The 20,991-nt window shown below is 40.5% G+C and overlaps 1 protein-coding gene and 1 long non-coding RNA gene across 4 annotated transcripts in view; one reads left to right on the top strand and one right to left on the bottom strand.

Annotated features, from left to right (window-relative positions):
- LOC110831782 (transcription factor hamlet) overlaps positions 1–20,991 on the bottom strand; it is a 189,529-nt gene that overhangs the window by 59,281 nt on the left and 109,257 nt on the right. For all 3 annotated transcript variants that reach the window (XM_022068172.2, XM_022068173.2, XM_022068174.2), the window contains exon 2: positions 20,691–20,929. In XM_022068172.2, coding sequence (XP_021923864.2) covers positions 20,691–20,929 — 239 coding nt within the window. The remainder of the gene's footprint in view (positions 1–20,690; positions 20,930–20,991) is intronic.
- LOC147874613 (uncharacterized) overlaps positions 1–20,991 on the top strand; it is a 202,205-nt gene that overhangs the window by 134,736 nt on the left and 46,478 nt on the right. The window contains exon 2 of the long non-coding RNA XR_015533933.1: positions 13,891–13,924. This is a non-coding gene — a long non-coding RNA (uncharacterized LOC147874613). The remainder of the gene's footprint in view (positions 1–13,890; positions 13,925–20,991) is intronic.

Raw genomic sequence — 20,991 nt, 5'->3', positions numbered from 1 at the left:
TATGCATTTTAAATCTCTCCCATGCGTACTGTATAAACAGAACATATTAAACAGTACTTGTAAGGTTAAGTAATCTTAAAAATAGGCTATGTATACTTATAGTCTAGAACCTCAGTAACAGATTAGTATGAAGCGTTCTTACCCTATTGAAGACAGGGAATTTCATTTTCAAACTACCAACGCGTGATTTGACGTCAGAGAATGGAAAGATTAGTTTTCCGTGACAAACTTTACGAAGGCAGGAGGAAGATAGGAGTACCGATGACTGTGATTGCCTTGTTCAGACGAAGTTCATTTGATAAAGCGGTATAACTTTGTAATTGATTCTTCACCCTCCCGCAGAGAGGCGCTGATGATTCTACCACCAGCTGTCCTGTAGGTAAAAACTGAATCGAAGTTCCTGGGCTCATCAGACGAAACTCTGCAATTAATTAATGAGCGCTAAAGCAACTTGTAATGACGTCCTTAACATTTTAGTTTTAAACTTCGATAATTAAAAAATTGTACAAACATAGTGGCCGGTCTGAACTCAGCTGTAATTTTCAACATACTCTTGTCGGTCTTGAGACTTCACTGCGCTGTATTAACTGGACGAGTTACAATTTACAGCTGAAGAATATTATGTTCGGCGACCCGGAGAGAAAAAAAGAATAAATCGCACTGTTTATATGGAGTGGATGAACTGGGAAGATGAGGAAGGAAACGGTTTTGATCTGTCTTAAAGTATTCCTATTATCCTATCACTTGCTTTCATGATCTTGGAAATATCCCAGTGAAGAAAGCAAGACTCAGATTAAGTTCCTAACCCGGGACCTCCCAAACACAAAGGCGAAGTGTCGGTCGTCACCACATAGTATTGGCCAATCCCTTGCCCTTGATAAATCATCGTTACATAAACTACTAATGACCAAACAGGTTACGGGCCAATATCGAACCCGTGACCTCCAAGAATACGTGGGTCTAGTTGAATACCAACCACGAAATTTCTGCGCTCAGACCCCGCAGAGTCCTTGAGACTCTGACCTTACGCCAATACACAGCTGGTCAGGTCAAGAACTTTCTCGTATTTTATGAAATCCGAATTTTTATCACGGTAATCACAGCAGTTCGCCACTGATTTAGACCCTCACTCCACATTTCTTTAAGATTCATTTTAGTAGTATCTCCAAATTATCTTTATTTCAGGTTTTTCGACTATAATTTTTTATGCTTTCTTCACGGCCTCGTAATACACTGCTCACCCGTCTAATTCTCCTTGATTTTATCCCCCTCGTAATATCGGGATGTTTATAATACGACGTCGTTAAATAACCAAAGAAATAATTATGTAAATTTAATGCGGTGAAGTTGGTTTCCTGTGCCTTTAGTTTCTGTGGGCCCTAAGCGTGTTGTCCATTGAAGCATCTCAATTGTAGCAGCTGTGAAATGGCAGAGGCAGGAGTGAAGCATATTTTAGGGGGGAACGGAATCATAAAAGAGCATCAGTAGCTGTACTTGTTAGCTAAGTTACACCATTGTCTCGTCATATTTCCCATTGCCGCCCCCCCCCGACCCCCGACCCCCCAACATCAATATCATGGGATTGAATAAACCATATGTAATATTGAACCCACCCTCTGCTCAATACTGGTCGGAAAAAAATGGACGCTCCATTTACTGCCTGCAGCGATTTGTCGCTAGACTCAAACTAACTCAACATCTGGTTGTTGTTGAGACGAAGAAATGCTCAATCATTACCCCTTCACCCCACCCGCGGTAACGTAGGAGGCAGAAATGCACTCCGACGGCACACGCTAATAAGTATCACTTCGCTGACGAAAAATAGGTCCACATAAAGTAGCCTCAACTTTCAGTTCAGAAATGTATAATATCGTTCCGAAAACAGTTTGCCTTTTTCTGTTCATACGCGATACGATTGTAATTAACATGAGGTCTGAGACGTTTACCGGGATTTAAACTAGTGTTGTAGAGGAATTTCCTTTGCATATTTGTCTTTAATAGTCTCTTATCTAGTTAAGTTATTAAACTCGAAGATCCTTTCTGTGTTCCAAGAACCCGCCACAGGTCTAGCCAGATTTCCCTGTTCTCAAACACCCTCAATCTATGTTCTCAACTCAATGAAAGAGGCCAAGTTCCACACCCGTGCAAAAGACAGGTAAAATTTGCAGTTTAACCAAGGTTTCGTTTATATCCATCTTACAATTTTTGGGTTACGATCGGGAATAAATCGATCTGGGTGTATTCGGTAGCAGGCATTATTATTTATTTTATTTTAGTGTTCTGTCTGACGACAGGTCCATAATAACAGGATCCTTCCATCCTTTTCTCGGACTGGGACCTGTTCATATACGTTCTTGGCAGATGATCCAGAAGTGGTTTGCCATTGCCTTCTTCTGTGTGTGAATGGAGTAATTGTTGGGATGCCACGGAGGAAAACTCCGTGTTGCCTAGACCACGGCCTTGCCCAACACAAGTTATAAATTTGGGCACCGCCGGGAACCGAACCCGAGACCCCAGGATTGCAAGGCCAGCGTTCTACCCGAATTTAATCTGCCCCATTTTTTTTTCTTTCTTGGCGTTAGTTTTGATCCAATACGGTTCGTCTTAAAATCTGGAATTCCGAAACACAGATAAGTTAGTTACTTTGTTGTTTCGGTAGGTGGCTAGCTGTATAAACCTGCCGGTGCATGCCAAATAATTCAAGTCGATGCCGACACCTGAACATAAGCTACCACCGCAGTGTAGCCTAATATTCATTATTTCAGAATACAGACAGGCGGTAAATGGCACAGAACAGACAATTTCCTTTCCCCAACCCCCACCATTCCCCTATTTAATTTTCAGTGGTTGTGGGTGTCAGGAACAATGATTCCCCAAGTTTACTCTGATGCTGAGCTCAGCGTAATCTAAACTTGTTCAACAAGTCAATTATATGTATGTTTGTGCCTTCTATTTGTGAAGCACTGGAGGAAATAAGTAATAATGATTATGAAGAGGGTTCGGGTGGGAATCGGCCACCTGGCGATACCATCAGACACTAGGGATGTCTCCTGAACTAACTCGCCTGCCTACGTCGGCGGCAGGTGAGAACACGACCTGGAGGCGATACACATGTTTACTCCCGTGATTTACCCCAGCGCGTTGCAATTTCCATGTGATGTTTAGGAAAATATAATTTAATTTAGGACGTTTTGTATCGTCTCTGGGTGATCCCGGTTCGAGACTTGTAAGTTTAAATTGTATGGGGGATAAAATTATTTTGCGACACCGGGTGTTGAGTTCCGTGTATCTGTTCATATTAGCAGCCGTCTAGTGCTAATTTTCACCACGAGAATGCACCCCAGTCTAGGTGGAAAGTGGAAGGAAACAGAGAAAAAATGTAACATTTCGTTTGTCATTTTTATATTCTGAGTAAAATATCACACCCTAGAAATGTACTTAGACGCGTCCGATTTTCGTGTGTCTGCTCACTGACGCAACTTCCTGTTTTGGTTCCAAATGCAGTTCTTTTTAATAATGTTTTAAGATCTGTGAAATCAAAACTGGTTTCATCACCACAGCCACCAAGTGTCTAGTTTCTCCTCGATTCGTGGAGCTTTCTTCTGATAAGACAAATACCTATAGCTTCTTCCCCATGTATCCCAACCTTACGAGAAATCTAATACATACGTCTTACTTTCCCCGATGGCAAATTTTTATTTTCTTAGCTTTTAAAATCGAAACCGTATATGCATCATGACTGGACGGACGTTCTGACAGGGATGACACGCTCCAATATTGAACTTATCTCGCGTTATCGCGACAGACGTGCTGAGAACAGTAACACGTGTGAAGATACTCAACAAACACGCGTCATCTCACGTGAGGTATTGATTGACTTCTGTCATGTGTGAGGACTTGCAGGTGTCTTACTTCACACAGCTGGTACCACAATCCGAACTGAGGCTGCAGTTTTCAGTAACACACGTTGTGTTTTTGTCTTTATCAAAATTGATTACATAACAAATAGCCTATTAAAGTCAATGGCACGGCTTTACTCCCGAAATATTAGGATACAAAGGTCGGTAAACAGAACTTTTTGTCCGTAGCTGATTTACACGGTTGTGCAAAAAGAAATATTGACGTATGTGAGAAACGTCATGTCGGTAATACAGCTGGATAAATTAAATTAAAATAAAGTGTAGACGGAGTGGATAAAGGCAGGTGGTGGAAGATGGCATACAAATGTGAACACGCACGAAACAGTCAAATAAAAAAAAGCGACGCTGGAAACAAGATTGTGAGGCCGGTACAGGCGTTGAGTTGTCTATTCTGTGAACCTAACCTAACCTTACCTTGTATGCTTAAGCGTAACGGACGATTTCAGAACACCGTTACGTAAATTTCAAACGTCATATCACAACGATCTGTTATTCATCATCAAACACAACACGTCTCAAAATACCCTTTTTTACGTTTACAATTTTCTGACGTATGCAGACAGACATGGATCTTGATGCACAGTGGAACTCAAAAACTTGATATTATGGTGTGAAGAAAAACAGATCATTTCCCACAGGCCATGACTACATTCCGATATTTAGTAAGGTTGACCTAAGCTGATATGGGTCGGAACTGAACCAAATCATCCAGAAGACTTGCGTGGATTTCCACAGTCTCTCCATGGAATACTGGGATTGCAGTCGACTCCTTATAAATCCGTACCTACTCAGCATTAAATTATTATCTTCCAGTCTCATTAAATTATATGAATTCTGCAGTTAAAATAAGCCTCGCTAAATTAGCTAAGGTTCTATCAATCAGTCATTCCGTTAGGATAATAAAATAACTTGTTCGTCTAGACATCAGATCAAAAGTCCCCAGATCGGTCTATAAAAGACTGCGTTAAAATGTTGAGGGTTGAACATGATGTTTAACCTTATTATGGATGAGGGTGGAACAAAAGTCCATAGAAACAAGCGATAATACGCGTTATGAAAGCTGCCATCTTGTTCCCTCGATCGAAGGGAAATATTGTGAAGTGCAAGAACGATGTATAGCGGGTCTTGCAATATTCACATTCTAATAAGTTGTGATGCTTTTATTGTCCTTCAGATAGACCGTGTAAACTTGTTCCTTATTCTGTTTGCTGGGATAACTGCGTGAAATATCTGGCTACGGGCTGGGAGATCGGAATTCGATTCTCGTCACACACACCGGCCTGCTCTTTGTCCACGTCCATATAACTGTAGCTGTGAAGTCCGCCAACTTTCTGTCATATTTAACGACGCCATAACGTGGAACTGACATTTCCTCTCCATCTTGTGCAGAAGGTATAAATGCCACTTTACCATCATTCCATGCATACGCCATCATGAAGTGTTGCTTAAGCACAGGGGAAACTTTATTTTGTTATACCGACACTTTCATAGGTTCTTAAAAGTGGTAAAAGAGTTCGAAAAACGGACCAGCATTGAAAACTGTACATATCAAGTTTTGTTTGTGCCAATGGCTTTGAGCACATATCAATGACAAAATGACAACTGGCAATAAATTATTTAAAAACACTTCTTTGTGATTGAAGACAACTGAATATAAAACATATTTACGATTGAATTAAAAGCAGAATAAAATTATATATTATACTCTACTCAGGCTTTCATAAAAATAAATATTTTAGTTATAAATCTGCAATGCAGAGATTTTATATTTCTTTTGCAGACCAAGAAATTTAGCGAGTTTATGGAACTTTCATCATCGTGAACACAAAACCAGCAATTAGATCCAATTCACGAGTTGACATTTAATTTGTGTTAAACCCAGTTTTTTTAATATTCAATCACATATGCATAAGAAGATTTCTGCCTTCTGGGTTGTTACGCCGTGTAGTCTGGTCGATGTTTACCAACGTTTCAGAGGTCATACTGCCTCCGTCATCACGGTTCAACAACCCAGAAGACAGAAATCTTCATAATCACCGCTGTGGAAACCTCAAATCATACATACATGTCTCCCAAATTTTCTCTTGATTTACATTTTGATACACGTGTTATAACCATCTCATCCTCATTTATGTAATCTTCCTAAATTATTACATTAAGAACCATGATCCTCATTATGTACCATATCCCATCCTTTGTTCATCTTCCCTTGGTCCCAATATTCTCCCTGACGCTTTGTTCGCGAACGCCTTTAATCCAAGGCTGTTCCTTTGGGGTGAGAGGAGAATTACTTGTTATACAAGACTGTAATTTTACCCTTTGTTTTTCGTGAGTGCGAAACTTGACACAGACGTTGGAATCACTTCAAAACAATATTTATGATCCACGAATACAAAATAACTGATAAACTGTCACCGTCGATGTTGGTCTTCTGGTTATAGGTTGTTGCCAACTTCTCGTAGAAATATACTATCTCAATATTCAGGACTCGGATCTCATAAAATCTGTTAACCGATTTTAAAGTAAATGCAACTGCAGTCAGAAATCTCTACGAGAGACTTCCCCGCTGACAAACCTTGCTACTTTGTGTTTTATCGAGAAACACCGGTGCAGTTCCAAAGTCTGCATCTGACAAATCGCCGGTCATCTGAACGAATGAAGAGATGGAGGAATCCCCTCCACCCCTCTCATTACGTGTCCGATGGGTATGACCATCACTTCCATCTGTGACTCCCTGATATATGACGTAATAACCACCGCTTGACAGCGCCAATAAACAGCCGGACAGAGACGGCTGATGTTGGAAAGAGCGCGGTATTGCGCCCGGACACGGACAGTAGACAAGCTGAGTTGTTGCTAAGACAGAGCGACTCACCTACCTTTTTCAAAATATAATTATCGAGGGAAATTTGCGTATAACGATTTGTAACCGTGTTTTCAACACTGCCACATACAGAATATGTAATACGTAATATCGATTCAAAGTTAACTACTGGTTTTTCTTGAATATAGAACGCACTTTGTCTTCTACCGGAATAAAATTTCACTGGTCATTTTGCCTTTCTAACACATCAGTTCAGGTATTTTACTATCAGCACCGGTTATTGATTTAACTTTGTTTTTTTTTTCTTATTGGGACAATGATGAAGTGGACGACAGATAAGAAACAGATACACAAATGGATCAAGAAATTTACTTCATGTAACCAGAACGTTTATTACAGTGTTCACAAAGACCGCCATTGGTCCCTGTCATGAGTTAGGTGAATGCAGACCACCTCCTCACACTCTTTTAAGATTGATCTGTCCACCTGCCTGCATTTGGGCATACCACCGTATCCCCCGTCATATCAACCAGGAATGCTATATTTCATAAGCCCTTAGAATGTAGTGGTAATAATATGTACCTCTTACTTTAGAATTCAGTAACACTTTTTACTCTCTGAGTGTATATTTTTCTCAAAATAAACAGCAATTATTTCCTTAAAGAGCAAACCAATTGAATTCGTAACGGTAAAGTGTTGTGTCTTCTTTGAGGTACGGACTGAATTTTTAAGTAGTCTATTGTCAAAGCCTAATTTTAAATCCTACTTAGAACAAGGGTATTTCTGAATATTACTGCCTTCTGGAATGTTACGTCGTGTAGTCTGGCAGACAACGACCGACGTTTCAAAGATGCTGTGCAAAAGCGCTTTCAACACCGGAGACCAACGCAGGCAAAAGTCTGAAAATGAGACCGGCTGTCTTTTGTCTGTTTCCAGTTCCAGGTTATTTTTCCCCTTTGCCTCAAAAGTGAGCAAACAAGAACCAAAACGAAGTGTTCCGTTTTACCGCTGATCGTAGTTACACTTCACAATGCAACATAAAGGCCAGAACACGCAGCTCTGTTTAATATGCAAATGAGCGTTTTATGCTTAACCGAGAATTGTTGGTTCCACCTTCTCATGAGGAAATTAGTTGAACTAATTTGCAGTTGGTTAATTGACAGCTTTTATAAATACTGAAACATATTTTATGTTAACTACAGTGTGGAGGACAAAGATGGAGGAATTTCAAAAAAGGTTTCAACTGTAAACCTGATAGCCGTTTGCATTAATTACAAGTCAAGTAAATTTACACGAGGTTCTCTCATGTACACTACCGCTCACGGCAACGTGATCGCACTTAACGTTATGCTACGCACATATTTTTAAAATGTTTTAAGGAAAATACGAAGTAAAATTCTTTATTACGATTCATTGAAACAAATAAAATAAATATAATTTTTTAACGTTATGTGCCACAATGCTCCGCCTTGCAGTCTTTTGCCAGTATTCCTCCGAAATATCGGTACACTATCAAAAATCTACTCGGCCCAACCCAGAAGACATTCATCTTCATACTCACCGCCATGTTAACCTGAAATCTCTATTCTTTCGTATGAGAGATTTACGTTTTCACGGCGGTGAAGACATCGGTGTTTGTCTTTCCGATGTAAAGCAGTGTGGATTTGTAGGCTGATCCCGACGTCTGGGCAACAAATTTCCTCCATCTTCAGGACTGAAGTCCTGTTTAGCCGGAGCGTGAGGCAGAATGGTAATTATTATCGAGTATCTTTACTTTAATCTACCCCTTTAGTAAATTAATATTGGACATTGTCGTCTGAGCAAGAAACTTATTAACAACCTAACCTAACCAAACCTAACCTAATCTAACATAACCTGATCCAGCCAAACCGATCTCAACTATACCTGCCCCTATAGCAACTGACCATCGTGCTTCGCCGTTTGCGCATGCGCTCCACTAATCTAAACTAACGAAAAATATATCGTAACATAACCCGACCTAACCCAACTCAATTTATTTCCATGCCAATCAAATATTGCCCAAAGGTGTCTGCGCATGCGCGACACTAACTTACCTTAACGTAGCCTAACATAACCCAACCCAACTCAACTTAATCAACCCTCGTTCCAAATGAACATTGCGCATGGCTGTCTGCGTGTCAAATAACCTAACCTAACATAACCTAACGCATCCTCCACCAACTTAGCTTAACAAAGCCTAGCCGAGATTAGATTTGCTTAACTTAACCTAGCCACGATAGAGATGGTAAAAATGTCTTTGTAGGTGTGAATATATATATATATAGATACCAGTCAATCCATATATCGATATCCACCAATCGATATGTCCACATCGACCTTATGTATAGCTACTTTTATGGAAAAAATATGTGAGGACAATAAGACATGGTCACCCCTGTTCGGGGGATTTGACCCTCTTCCAAAAGTAATCAATCGAGCTGTGTCCACCTGGGGAAGGTACGAGCACGAAGTGACAATAGAAACACAGTGGCCGCTACTCAGAAGACACCTGACTCTAAGGACCACTGTGCTGTATAACTTATGTGATAATGAACCTTATTGAAAATAGATGTGAGAGTGACACTGGTCATTGTGCTTTGCTACAGTTGATTTCTTGACAATGTTGTGGACTTCTGCAAGGGATGCTTCGCACAAGGGGAGATGAGCTACAAGACAAGTAATTGATGTGCCCACATGAAGAACGACCTAAGTACAAATAACAAATGTTGCTGCTGATAATGTGCCGATAACACTCAAGTGGTAACTGTATGTACCACCCGCTGTATCAAAGAGTAACTCGACAATTTGTAGTTATGTGTCTCATATAATTCTCGGAATAAACAGCTATTATTTCCTTAAACAGCGGTAACCAGTTTATTTTTATAATGGTGTGGTGTTGTTTTATTTGCGGTACGGACTGATTTCTTAAATATTATGTAGGTAATCTTTTATTTTAAAGGGATAATCACAACTCTGTAAAGACCTATGGGTGGTGGACGAGACTCAGTATGCATTTTTAACACTGACACTTGATTTTCATGGTCAGAATCAAGCTTCGGCCGCTTTAACCCCGAAAGTGAGCTGTCGGTGCCTACTCGATACGAGGGTAGGAGGAATCCAGAGCCGGTTTTGCTCGCTGTCTTGTAATGAGTGTCTCCCCTCATACTACGAGATGTAAGTTGGTTTCACGACCATATAAAATAAATACAAATTTACTGTTTTGTATTATTTAATATTTAGTGCATTAAAAACCGATCAACACGTGATGTAAAAGTGATTTTTAATTAAAAACTGGAAATATTTCCTGTACATATTTTCGTAATTTCGCCACAAATTAATCTGGTTTTTATTCGATACTGATGACAACTCCTCAATGCGCTGAATTATATTTATACGTAAAACGTGTGATGGTAATTATTAACAACTTCAAACCCTGCTGATGTATAGGTGGAAGGATTCTCATACATTATCTTCAAAAGCACTTAGTTCATTTTTTCACGTACATAAATCAGCTGTCGCCCTGACACTTGCGAATAAGAAAAGAACTAGTTTCCTTTCGATCTCGTCTCATTACCGTCTCTTGTCTGTTTGAAAACCGTTTCCTTGTGCAACGGGAGGAACCTGCCTTGACATGTAAGAAACGGTCAGCTTCTCGTAACTTGACGTCTTCCTGCCTGGCTACTAGGTAAGACGTATTCTGATTTAAGTCCTTTCTGAAATACACAGATAAGGTGAAAGCCTTTCTCCACACAATACCACTAAACTCAGAATTTTTCATTACTATAATTTTTGGTTTTGTATGGGTGTTCAACTTGGTCTGTTATCAGAGACCAGAACATAGAGAATTGATACAGCATACAAAGAATACTTACAAGTTTCCTACCACTAAGTACCCTACCTGTGGCATTTTACAGAAACTGAAAGGGCAATATGGATATTTCTTAAGGTGAAAGTACTTCTAACACTTGGTTTTGGCTTCAGTTCTCTCGCACGCAATTGAAATCGGCAAGTGTTTGAAATATGAACAGCATTGTTCGCCCTGTGACAAAAGGGATATTGTCAGGGCAAAGGGACAAATGAATAATGATCGCTGAAAGATTTACCCTCCTGTTGTGATTTTAAATAGCGTAGGAATTTAAATTACCACGTTATACATTCATTTTATATACGATTCTCAAAGAAAATATAAGATTTTATCAAATATATTGTAGTGATATGAAGTGGACTCGCTAGCTCATAATAAAGAGACCTGTAGAAGTTGCCAGTCGCTCAGCGTGTCATAGAATTTCCCGTTTTTCGTGGAAGACAAATTTTCATAACCGTATTCACAAAAGTCCGCCAATGGATTTTATTCTGAGCCACATGAATCCAGTTAAGGTTCTCACGCCATGTTTTAAATCCATATTGACTAATCATAACGTAATTACAGACTACTCATTATGTTTATTAACGTTATGTGCATTCAAAGTGTAATCATGGGATGAGTTACAATGATCTGTACAAAATATGTGAGATAGGGCTTCAGATGAAATCATGACTGATAGAAAATCGGATTACAGATGAAACAGTTGAACAATGTACACATAACAAATCATTGTGCAGAAGATGGAAGATAAATCGTTGTAGTATTTGGACATGTACAAAGAACTGAAGATATCAGATGGCCAAAATCAAATAATTCTCTTTACTTCAACTCGTAAGGAGACTGAGGAAACAATAAAGTGAATAATATGATGAAAGGAGAGTGGAAGATGGATAGATAAGAAGTATAAGAACGGAGGACGTCTGAAAATGGAGAACCCCTAAGAGTCAGGGAAGAAAATGTTTCGACGTCCTGGAAAGAGTAGACAAATACGAGCGGAAACATTGCTGTGGCGCTGGAAAAGCGGGCGCTTTGCAGGTGTGGTTCCCGTGTTCAGTCTGGGAGTGTTTATACAGAACAGTGTAGTCCCCTGAGGCACTTCGGTGTTTAGTTGTTGGTAAGTTCAGGTGATATTTGTGTTTGCCACAGTTCCAGTCTCGGCCCTATTTGCTTATCTTCTTGCACGTGTAGTTGACTTAAAAATAAATGCAGGTTTCCTTACAATTTCCTCTGTTTATTCGTAGATTATTTAATGAGGTGCATTGCCAGGGTTTGGTATTAGCAGGGTGAAACCTTTGGGTTGTATTATCACAGTGTTGGTTACGGTTGGCCGGAATTGTGACTCGGATGGAAGTAAGAAAACTCAGAAATCTTATGAGCCAACCTTTTGTAAATAGCCCACGTGACAGATGTAATTTTTGCTGACGAGAAGTAGCTGGAACTATCTCAGGAGCCGTGGGATTTATCGTTGGCGCTGTTGAACCGTCAATATGGTCACTTGATTTGTTTGTTGGTTTTTAAATTCATACCTTTTTTAGTTTATGTCTTTGTAAGCAACGCCGTATATGGTGTGGCTTTCATATAATTTGCTGTAGTACAAATACTTCAGTTGATAACTAACAAACTAGTTCAGATTTCAATACTCACCCTTTATCAACATTAAATGACGTGATTTAGCGTTTAAATTTCTGCTTTGCATCTCTTAGATCCTGAGTTTGTGTCATGGTCCAGAAATCGCTATCTTTAGGAATGATTTTTGTGGACTCATTTTCTTCAGGAAAGTTTTGTTGAAGAATTTTAAATCAGGCCACGACCGTTTTCTTCCATATTCTAATTCACCATTCACTATCCTTAAATTTGCATGTTAATAATCTTCGTTAAATAAACCTTGCATCACTGAATCGAAGTTGTAACATCTGATATTATTATCAGTACAATAAAATTCTGTCATCTGGCTTCGCCTTCCAAAATAAAAACGTTTCGATTCGATTTTAAAATATCACTTTAAATATGACGCGACTGTACCCTAGGAGCGTTAGGCCTCTTCGGAGTGGTTTCTGTTGACGTATTAACAATTCATGGCGCCCGCTGTAGCTTGGACAGACTCACCCCATCCCCCCACCCCCGTTCGTAATTACAGGAGGTGAGAGGGGGAGGGTCCTGTTAATTATACACGTTTAATTTGGTACTGACTAGAATTTGCAATGACTGTAATATGTAGATCATCAGACTCGACTGTAATTATTGCCTGTACCGGGAGGCAGAATAGTTTGGGTGTGTGTGTGTGTGGAACTTATCAGCTCGAAACAGCATGCACAGCGGTGCAAAAGGTGAGCTTCGGGTTACAGTTCAGGTCGTCTCTGGTTTACGACGGACCCGAATTTACGACTATCCACGTTTCTAATTTTTTTCTGACATTTTCGCTGAACAAAATCCTTCTTAACAAGCTGATAACAGTTCGTAAATAAATTTCCGCCTTTTATGGAACCCATGGGTTCATTACAGTGTTCACAAAAGTCCACCACTGGTACCTATCATGAGCCAAATTAATCCAGTTCACACACTCAGACAGTATTAATTTAACACACGTTTTTATATTATCGTTCCATTTAAGCCAGTTTTCCCTTCAGGATTTTCGAAACAAAGGTATGAATATTTTTTCTTCCGTGTGTGCTACATGCACCGACCATCGCATACTTTCTTATTTCGTCACTCCAATAATACTTTATGAAGAGTACAAATTATGAAGATCCATCGTGTTAGACGTTTCGGCCTACGAGAGCGTCCATTGTTAAGCTTTTGTAAAAATTACTAGGGAGCTTGACTGGTCTAGGAACAGAAAATCCTCAGTTGAACCAGTACAGGAAATGGCCGGAAGGGGGGTATTTTGTTGTAGACGAAGTGAATATAAAACAGATGTTAAAAAAATTCAAAAACTAGTATTATTATTGTATACTGGGATCTGAAAGTACCAATCCAGTTATGACGCTTCTGCGTATGTCATAGCAACTGATGACCACAAGGGTCGAAACATGTAGCACAGTTTTTAGATAATTCATCCGTAATCTAAGTATTGTGCTGGTTGGCCCTTCAGCTGACACAACAGGATTCACAAATTGAAGATGACTTCGATTTCCTCAGAAACAATTAATCTCCTCACTAGATTAATAATTATCAACCTTTCAAGAAAATATAATAGCATGTAATCAGGTGACAGAAGTAATGGATTGTGTGTGACCAGTTTGTTTGTTTGTTTGTCCTAGGTCTCGCATCGCTCGGTTTATCAAGGGACATCTGGTGAGTAATGAATGAATCTAATTAATAACCTCTTGGTTTCATTATGAAACACTTTCTCTTCAACTTTGTTTTTCAGCTGTCGACATACTGCTCATAAGTTCTCGTCAATGATGCAAATAGCAATGTTTAACAAGTACTGCTATCATTTGGTTTATTTTAGCAGTATCGAAGTATCGTAGTAGGTAGAACGCCTGACAATCTTCGTTGTTGTTCTAAGTTGAAAGAAGGAAATGAGACAAAGATAAGAAGGGATAATGAAACGTTAGAAATTGGTTATGGAATGAAAACAGGCCTGCGAAAGAAAACATTCTCCATTGAATTTCAACGGGCTGTTTTTCACTGGTATTCAGATATTAGACAGAGTGTTTCAAAACAGACTATTCCGTTAATTAGTGTGTACCGTCGAATTAGTGCATAATTTTATAATTTTGTTCATTTGACATGTTTGTCGCCAATAGAAATATAGATTTTGATCACACAAGGTCTCTGTTTACTTTCGAACCTTTGAGTGTACCGAGTAATTACCCAGTTAGTTGATTAATTGGAATCACGAAAAGAAGTAGTCGCTTCTAGCAGTTTACGCTTTAGACCATCAAATTAAATACGTCATTTTAAATATGAGGTCTGTGTTGCGTTTTCCAAGTAGATGTGTGGCCGGTTTCAATTACGTTAAGAGAATGAACGTAAAACGGCCCCGCGTATATTTAAGTTTTTATTGACAAACCAGTCCATTGCGAGCGAAGAATTTAAAGATATTTTCACCATTACAAGCAATGAGTTTTACATTTACGACTTCGCGTAAGAAGTAAAGGTGCTTTACAAATATATGATAACGTGAATGGTACAGATGTTCACAGAGATAAGAAAAAATCAATTGATACACAAAAGCGAGAACCTGAAAATTAACACAATTTTTAAACAAATCTCTTAAATACTTTTATAAAACAGAAAATAAGATTTTTACATTCTTCCTCAGCGCGTGTGGTAAGTCTACATTCATAATCTGTTCTGATCACAAATCATAGTCTATCATTCGACCACACGGGTTAGCCGGTCGAAGGCCCGTATGTTCTTGGACCACTCGTGGTTTTGAACCCCACGTGGGACATAGGCGTATGTCCACCATCTTGTGTGCTGTCCTGCACTGAGACAGAACTTGCAGGCGCAGGTGCCTGACCAAAAGAGACCTACCAATCGTCCAGTTTGGTGTTTCGGAGTCAGTTATGGAATGGAACACGTCGGACGGTCTGATTCGTAAAAGATAATATAAGAATTAAGAAAAATGTGAAGGTGATGATTAAGATAACAAACAAGATGACGTTGTTAGATGTGGAGAATTACTCTCGAGACTATAAGCTGACATTTCTCGACATGAAGATTAATTACTGACTGTGACACAAACGCAAACTGGATTTATTGTTTTTGACTTCCTCGTTCACACCCCTCTTTGGGCCATCATTAGGCCAGCATTTACTGAGAGTGGTTCAGAAGCCGAAGATCAAAGACACGAAGACCGTTTCGTTCCGCGGAGAGACATGTACCGGAAAGTCCGGGTGTGAACAAGCAGTCGACGTGGCTTTCTGTGAACGAAGTTAATCAGACTTTGGCGGCGAGACTGACTACCACGCGAGACCACGCAGTGGCAGATGACGTTGGTGTCACCGCAAGACATGGAGGTGATGAGGGTTGCATCCAGCACTAGACCCAGGGTCCCCTTGCGGAGTTAGAGCTAACTACTCACCGTAACTACTAAGAAATTTTATCCGACCCCATGAGACCAAAAGTTCTCATTTCTTAACTTGAAGTTTAAGTAATGCCGCATAATCAGATTTTTTTTTTTACTCGTGACACAATGTTTTGGACACCCTTTCTTGGTCGGTCGTTACGCCAACACTTGGTGAGAGATGAGTTCAGAAGCCGAAGACCAAGGATATGAAAATCTACCCTCACCAACAATCAGACCGAAGATTCAAATTCGGTTCGAGTCATCGATACTTGTCAGCATATCTGTCTGTAGGTCCAGTGTTCTGGTAGAGTGAGTGAGGTCTTAGTCCCTTCATCTTCGGATTTCTACCGCTGGTCGTCTTTCACATTTATAAAACGCGTATAAGACAGGAGATAAATCGTAAGGAAACAATGTGTGGATTGGATTCATCTGGATCAAGATAGGAACTGGTAAAAAACATTCGTTTTTCGTAAAAGACAGAAAATTACTTAGCTAAGTGAGCTACTGTCAGCTTCTAAAAAGAAATGTTAAATGGTGTTTCTTAATGAAATTGTAGTGTACCTGTTTAGTTAGTCTGATAATATATGTTATACGTGAGACGCCTCCGAAACGTCTTCCACCGACGGTAAATCTAATGAAATTTAAGACAGGGCAATCCTCGCATGTCCCCGTGTACTCCATATTCACTTATTCACTCTACGTCTTTGACAGTTTTGAAATGCCACTGTGCTTAATAAACTGAATTAATGCATAACACTGGTCACCAGTGCTGCCAATAGAACAACACCCTTAATGTCAACTTGTGGCTGGCCTGTCATAATGACAATCTGTGGTAAAGACGCCTTAACAATCGATTTCGTAACAAAATAACATGGAACGCTATTGGCTGAATGAAACAAAGGTGGGGGGAAGTCATTAAGAATTGTATGGAGGGGCTGTTATGGAATATCACACATGAAATTGTTTTTTAAAAAATATTGAGAAGTGAAAGACGGTGTTGGCAGACTGCTCGTTTGGCCCTGGTTTTCAATTAGCTGCTTTGTGGTTCCCCGAGGAACAAGCCGCAGACTCAAGCAATGAACAAAGTGGAATGTCGCGTTACAGGACACGACGGCCCACAAATACCTGCCAATACTATTCTGTTGTATTAACAGTACGTATTACTGTCAATCCAACAGAAATAACACATCTGCGTTCATAAATTCTAGCAACAGGCTTCAAAATTCCGAATTGCCACAGAGAAATTATCTGGCGTTCCTAACCGATGATCTGAAATACATGGCCTAAAACACAAGTTACGTATAAACAAGTAAAAAATATACAATGGAGTTCGATTCCTGTTAACAGCAGAAATTTATTGTCAATAACGCGATCACGCGACACCTGAACCCTCATGGGGACTTTCATCTTCTATGTGCACGGCGGTGGAAACGTAATTTTGGGTTGAGAATATGTGGAGGTTTACCTCCACGCTGGTACGAAGTGCGATCGGAAAGTTTCTAGACTGCGCCTATAAAAACCCGTACACTTATCTCAGGTATTAAATTCATCCATCACCCTCGAAGTAGTTCCCCTGGGAGTGAACACAACGATCCCAGCGCCGCTGCCAAGCCTGGAAGCATCCCTGGAAATCTTTCTTTGTCAGCCTGTCAAGCACCATCTGCGATTCTGCCTGAATTTCTTCTATCGTCTCAAATCTCCTTCCCTTTAGCTGAATTTTCATCTTTGGGAAGAGGAAGAAGTCACACGGCGAATAAGGAGGGTGCGGGATGACGGCCATGGTGTTTGAGGCCAAAAACTGCCGAACTTTGAGGGCGGTGTGCGCTGGCGCGTTGTCATGATGCGTCGCATGTGGAGTTCTTCCTTTAGAATCAGCTGACAGGTCCCATAGCCTATCCCAACAATGTCGCACAAGTCGTTGATGGTACGTCGTCGATCTTCGTGAATGGCCTGCCGAATCTTCGTAACATTTTCGGGCGTTGTGCTCGAAGATGGTCGTCCAGAACGCTCGTCATCATCGACAGAGGTTCGGCCATTTTTAAAACGTGAATGCCACACAAAAGTTTGTGCACGACCCATTGCGGACTCCCCAAATGCTTGCTTTAGCATTTCATAGGTTTCCGTAGCCGTTTTGGCGAGTCTTTGGCAAAATTTGATGCACACGCCATTCTGAAATCGCAGGAGGGTCGGTGTAATGCACTACCAAAACGCCCGTAACTAAGAAACAAATGCTAATTCGATGATGCCGGCTGGCACACTGATTCACTATGAATGTAGGCCGCACCCCCTAAAGGCAGAAGCTCGTACTACATCCGGTTCGCCCGCTATTAACACAGTCTGGAAACTTTCCGATCGCACCTCGTATAATACGATTTTATGTCATTTGGAAGGGGGGGGGATAATTTTCTTTTGTGAATGACAGTCTATACACCTTCATAATTAAACCGTCTGATATTTTTTTGTAGACCTATATTCAGAGAAAAAAGGCGCTATTTATCTCTCATTTAACATACATGTTGAGTGATGCTTTTCTTCCTTGTCTCTCTTTATTCCTTCGTCTTTCGTTATTCTTGCCTTCTGTCGGTATCTTCATTGTATGTTCGTTCTTTGTTAAGTTTCCTTCTTCATCCCTTCGTTCCTCCTCAATTTTTCTTTTCACGCACGCTTTATTTATTGTTTATTTTAAATAACGTCATGGTCGATTGGTTAGCGCACCGGCTTCGTATTCAAAAGATTCAGGATTCGAATCTCGGTTCAGGATCGACTACCCTAAGAGGTTATTCGTGGAAAATACCGGGATATTACCTTATGCGACAACCGCCTCCTTACTTATTCTTTCCACTTCACACGTTCTCAATCCCATCGTTAAAGAAACCGAGAAAATATTTGTTTTCTATTAACATCAATGAACTTTGCGTAGCCGAATCGAGACGCCTTATCGTCCGGTGTTTCTCCTACAGTTCGTATAACCACGTGATGGCGTGTCGACGTAAGAAAAGGTATCAGCGCTACTTAATTGTCCGCTGTAACTTCCCCCTACTGCATTAAGTGGAATGAAAATCAATTGCTAGAGCGAGGGTTGGTTTGTTAAAGAGACGGAAGGAGTAGGGATGAGACTGATGGTCAGTGGCGGCTAGTTACGCGGATAAACTTTACTTCTTTAATATTCATCGGTAAGCAAACTCCATCCATTGCCTGCATGAGTAGTAAATAACTCTCCATTTTGCGTATTCACTGTATTTAATGAATACGTGTGATTGTCAGAATAAACAGCGATTATTTTCTTAAACAGCATTATCAGACTGATGTCCTCAGTGCTTCCGTAAAGGTAAATGCTAGAATGGTACATTAAATATGGTTGCGACCAGTTTCTTCTCACATCTTTCCAATACATTAATTATCCTATCAATCTATTATACATATTTTTTTGATAACATCGTTAAATAAATCACACACAATTAAGTAGCATCTGCAGTTGATACAACTGTGCTGAATAATTTAGGAACAATGATATTTGGATTCACCGTGTCGCTCTCAAAATGTTTTGAACAAAAAATTCGTAGTTAAAGCAGGCCTTATCACAGATATGGCTCGGAGGCCACAGCTAGGTACCAGGAAAACCCCATATAACAAGCTCATCACGTGACATTAGGACAAGTTTTATTCCAGGTACTTCGAATTCAACCTGCCAGTTACCATTCAGCAAATGTTTCACATTAATTTATGACCGCATTTAAACTGTGCAATAGGTCAGACCAGCCAGATTATTATCACAACATAAATTCTTAATTCGGGCTCCAACTGTGACTCGGCATTTGGCTGTAGTCATAAACGGTAACTTAAGAGGAGATGGGGTAGGCATTCGTCCTCAAACGCATCACGCATCCAGCGCCGATAGCTACTGTCAACAGTACACAAGCCGCCACTGCACTAAATCGTGAGTAGTCGGTTACTAAGTGCTTCTCCGTGACGCTTCTGCACGAAAAGAATCCAGGAGTAATAGGGTTTGTGCAATCAGACAGAGAGGCATTAAGCAAGTCTGTTAATCATCTTGTGTGATCCCGCACTAACAACCCCCTACTCCCGCCCTGACGGTATTTTAACAATCTGACACTCGCTACTGGCAAGTCGACAGGGCGGCACTTATATAATTGATTAGCTTCATTTTCTATGCTCTCCTGTGGTGGTTAAGACATCATCCAACACTGGTTTTTGGTATTTTTTTCCGAGCTCAGGCATGGTTGTAGTATTTCGTCATCAGAAAGAGTGTGACGTTTATACTGCAAGGGATGAACGAGGGGAAAATCGGCACGGAAAATATCGCCATTCTCACAGATAAAAAGTTTTGTCATTTAATCGCACTCTAGGCTTGTTAAACTGCATCAGAACCTTCAAATGATATTTCAGTACTATTCATTTTAATGTTAATCTTCACATCTGCGTCAAAGTTTTTCAAGCTGTCGCTTTCCTTCGGGGTGTTCTGAATAAATTTCTTTATGCATCTAGGATTTCTCCATGTCCAACCTATCTTATCATCTGACTGCGCTTAAAACTGCTAGTTCGAAGTCTTCTCGACAGATGGGTCTCATCTATTTCGCTCATAACCAAAGCAAAATGTGGCTATATAAATGTGTTTCCCGTTTAACTGTTTTACCCAGGAAGTTTGAATTTTAACCGATACCATTTTTCACCACGTCGTAATGCAAACAGCAATACTGTATGAGGTAGTGGTTAGTTAACAAATGCCGTTAGCAAGAAATCATAAATTTCAACGCTGGTTTTCGGGGTTCTAACGTAAATCTTAAGCCATCCACATGGCAGCAAAACTCGACGACCAACATCGACGTCTTCACCGCGTGTGAAACCGAAAAATCGCTTTCTGCGGTATAGTTTTACGAAAGCTGGGGGTCTCAAGAATGTAAGTTCTTACGCAAATCAGCATGTTCACCTCCTGATGCTACAATAATGTGTCCGTACTGTGTATGAGATATGCAACAGGACGTGGACTTGCCCAGTGGTCGCGCGGGCGAGAGAACTCACCTCCAAGGCGTACCGCGGGTCCTCTGGCTCCGATACCCACAAGCCGATAAACGTGCCGAGCCGGGTTCCTCGGGAAACGAGTTGTCGTGTCCAGACGCCGGAACCAGGGTCTCTGAGTTCGAGTTCAGGTGGGACACGGGTCGCCAGAAGCGGGTCACGTGACGGTGGTCCCATTGACAGCGGGTCGTCCATGGACTCTTCTTCCACAGTGGCTGTAGGTTCGCCCTCTTCACTGCTACCTGCAACGGAAACACGACCAGTCATTGGCGACCGGGGGTTGAGCCGTCGGAGAGTGAAGCAC

The sequence above is a fragment of the Zootermopsis nevadensis genome, unplaced genomic scaffold (genome assembly GCF_977971745.1).
Source record: "Zootermopsis nevadensis isolate Lab colony 2312 unplaced genomic scaffold, Znev_1.0 Znev_ptg000007l, whole genome shotgun sequence".
Classification (NCBI taxonomy): domain Eukaryota; kingdom Metazoa; phylum Arthropoda; class Insecta; order Blattodea; family Termopsidae; genus Zootermopsis; species Zootermopsis nevadensis.
The sequence above is the reverse complement of the archived record's forward strand: the minus strand, read 5'-3'. Positions and strand labels throughout refer to the sequence as shown.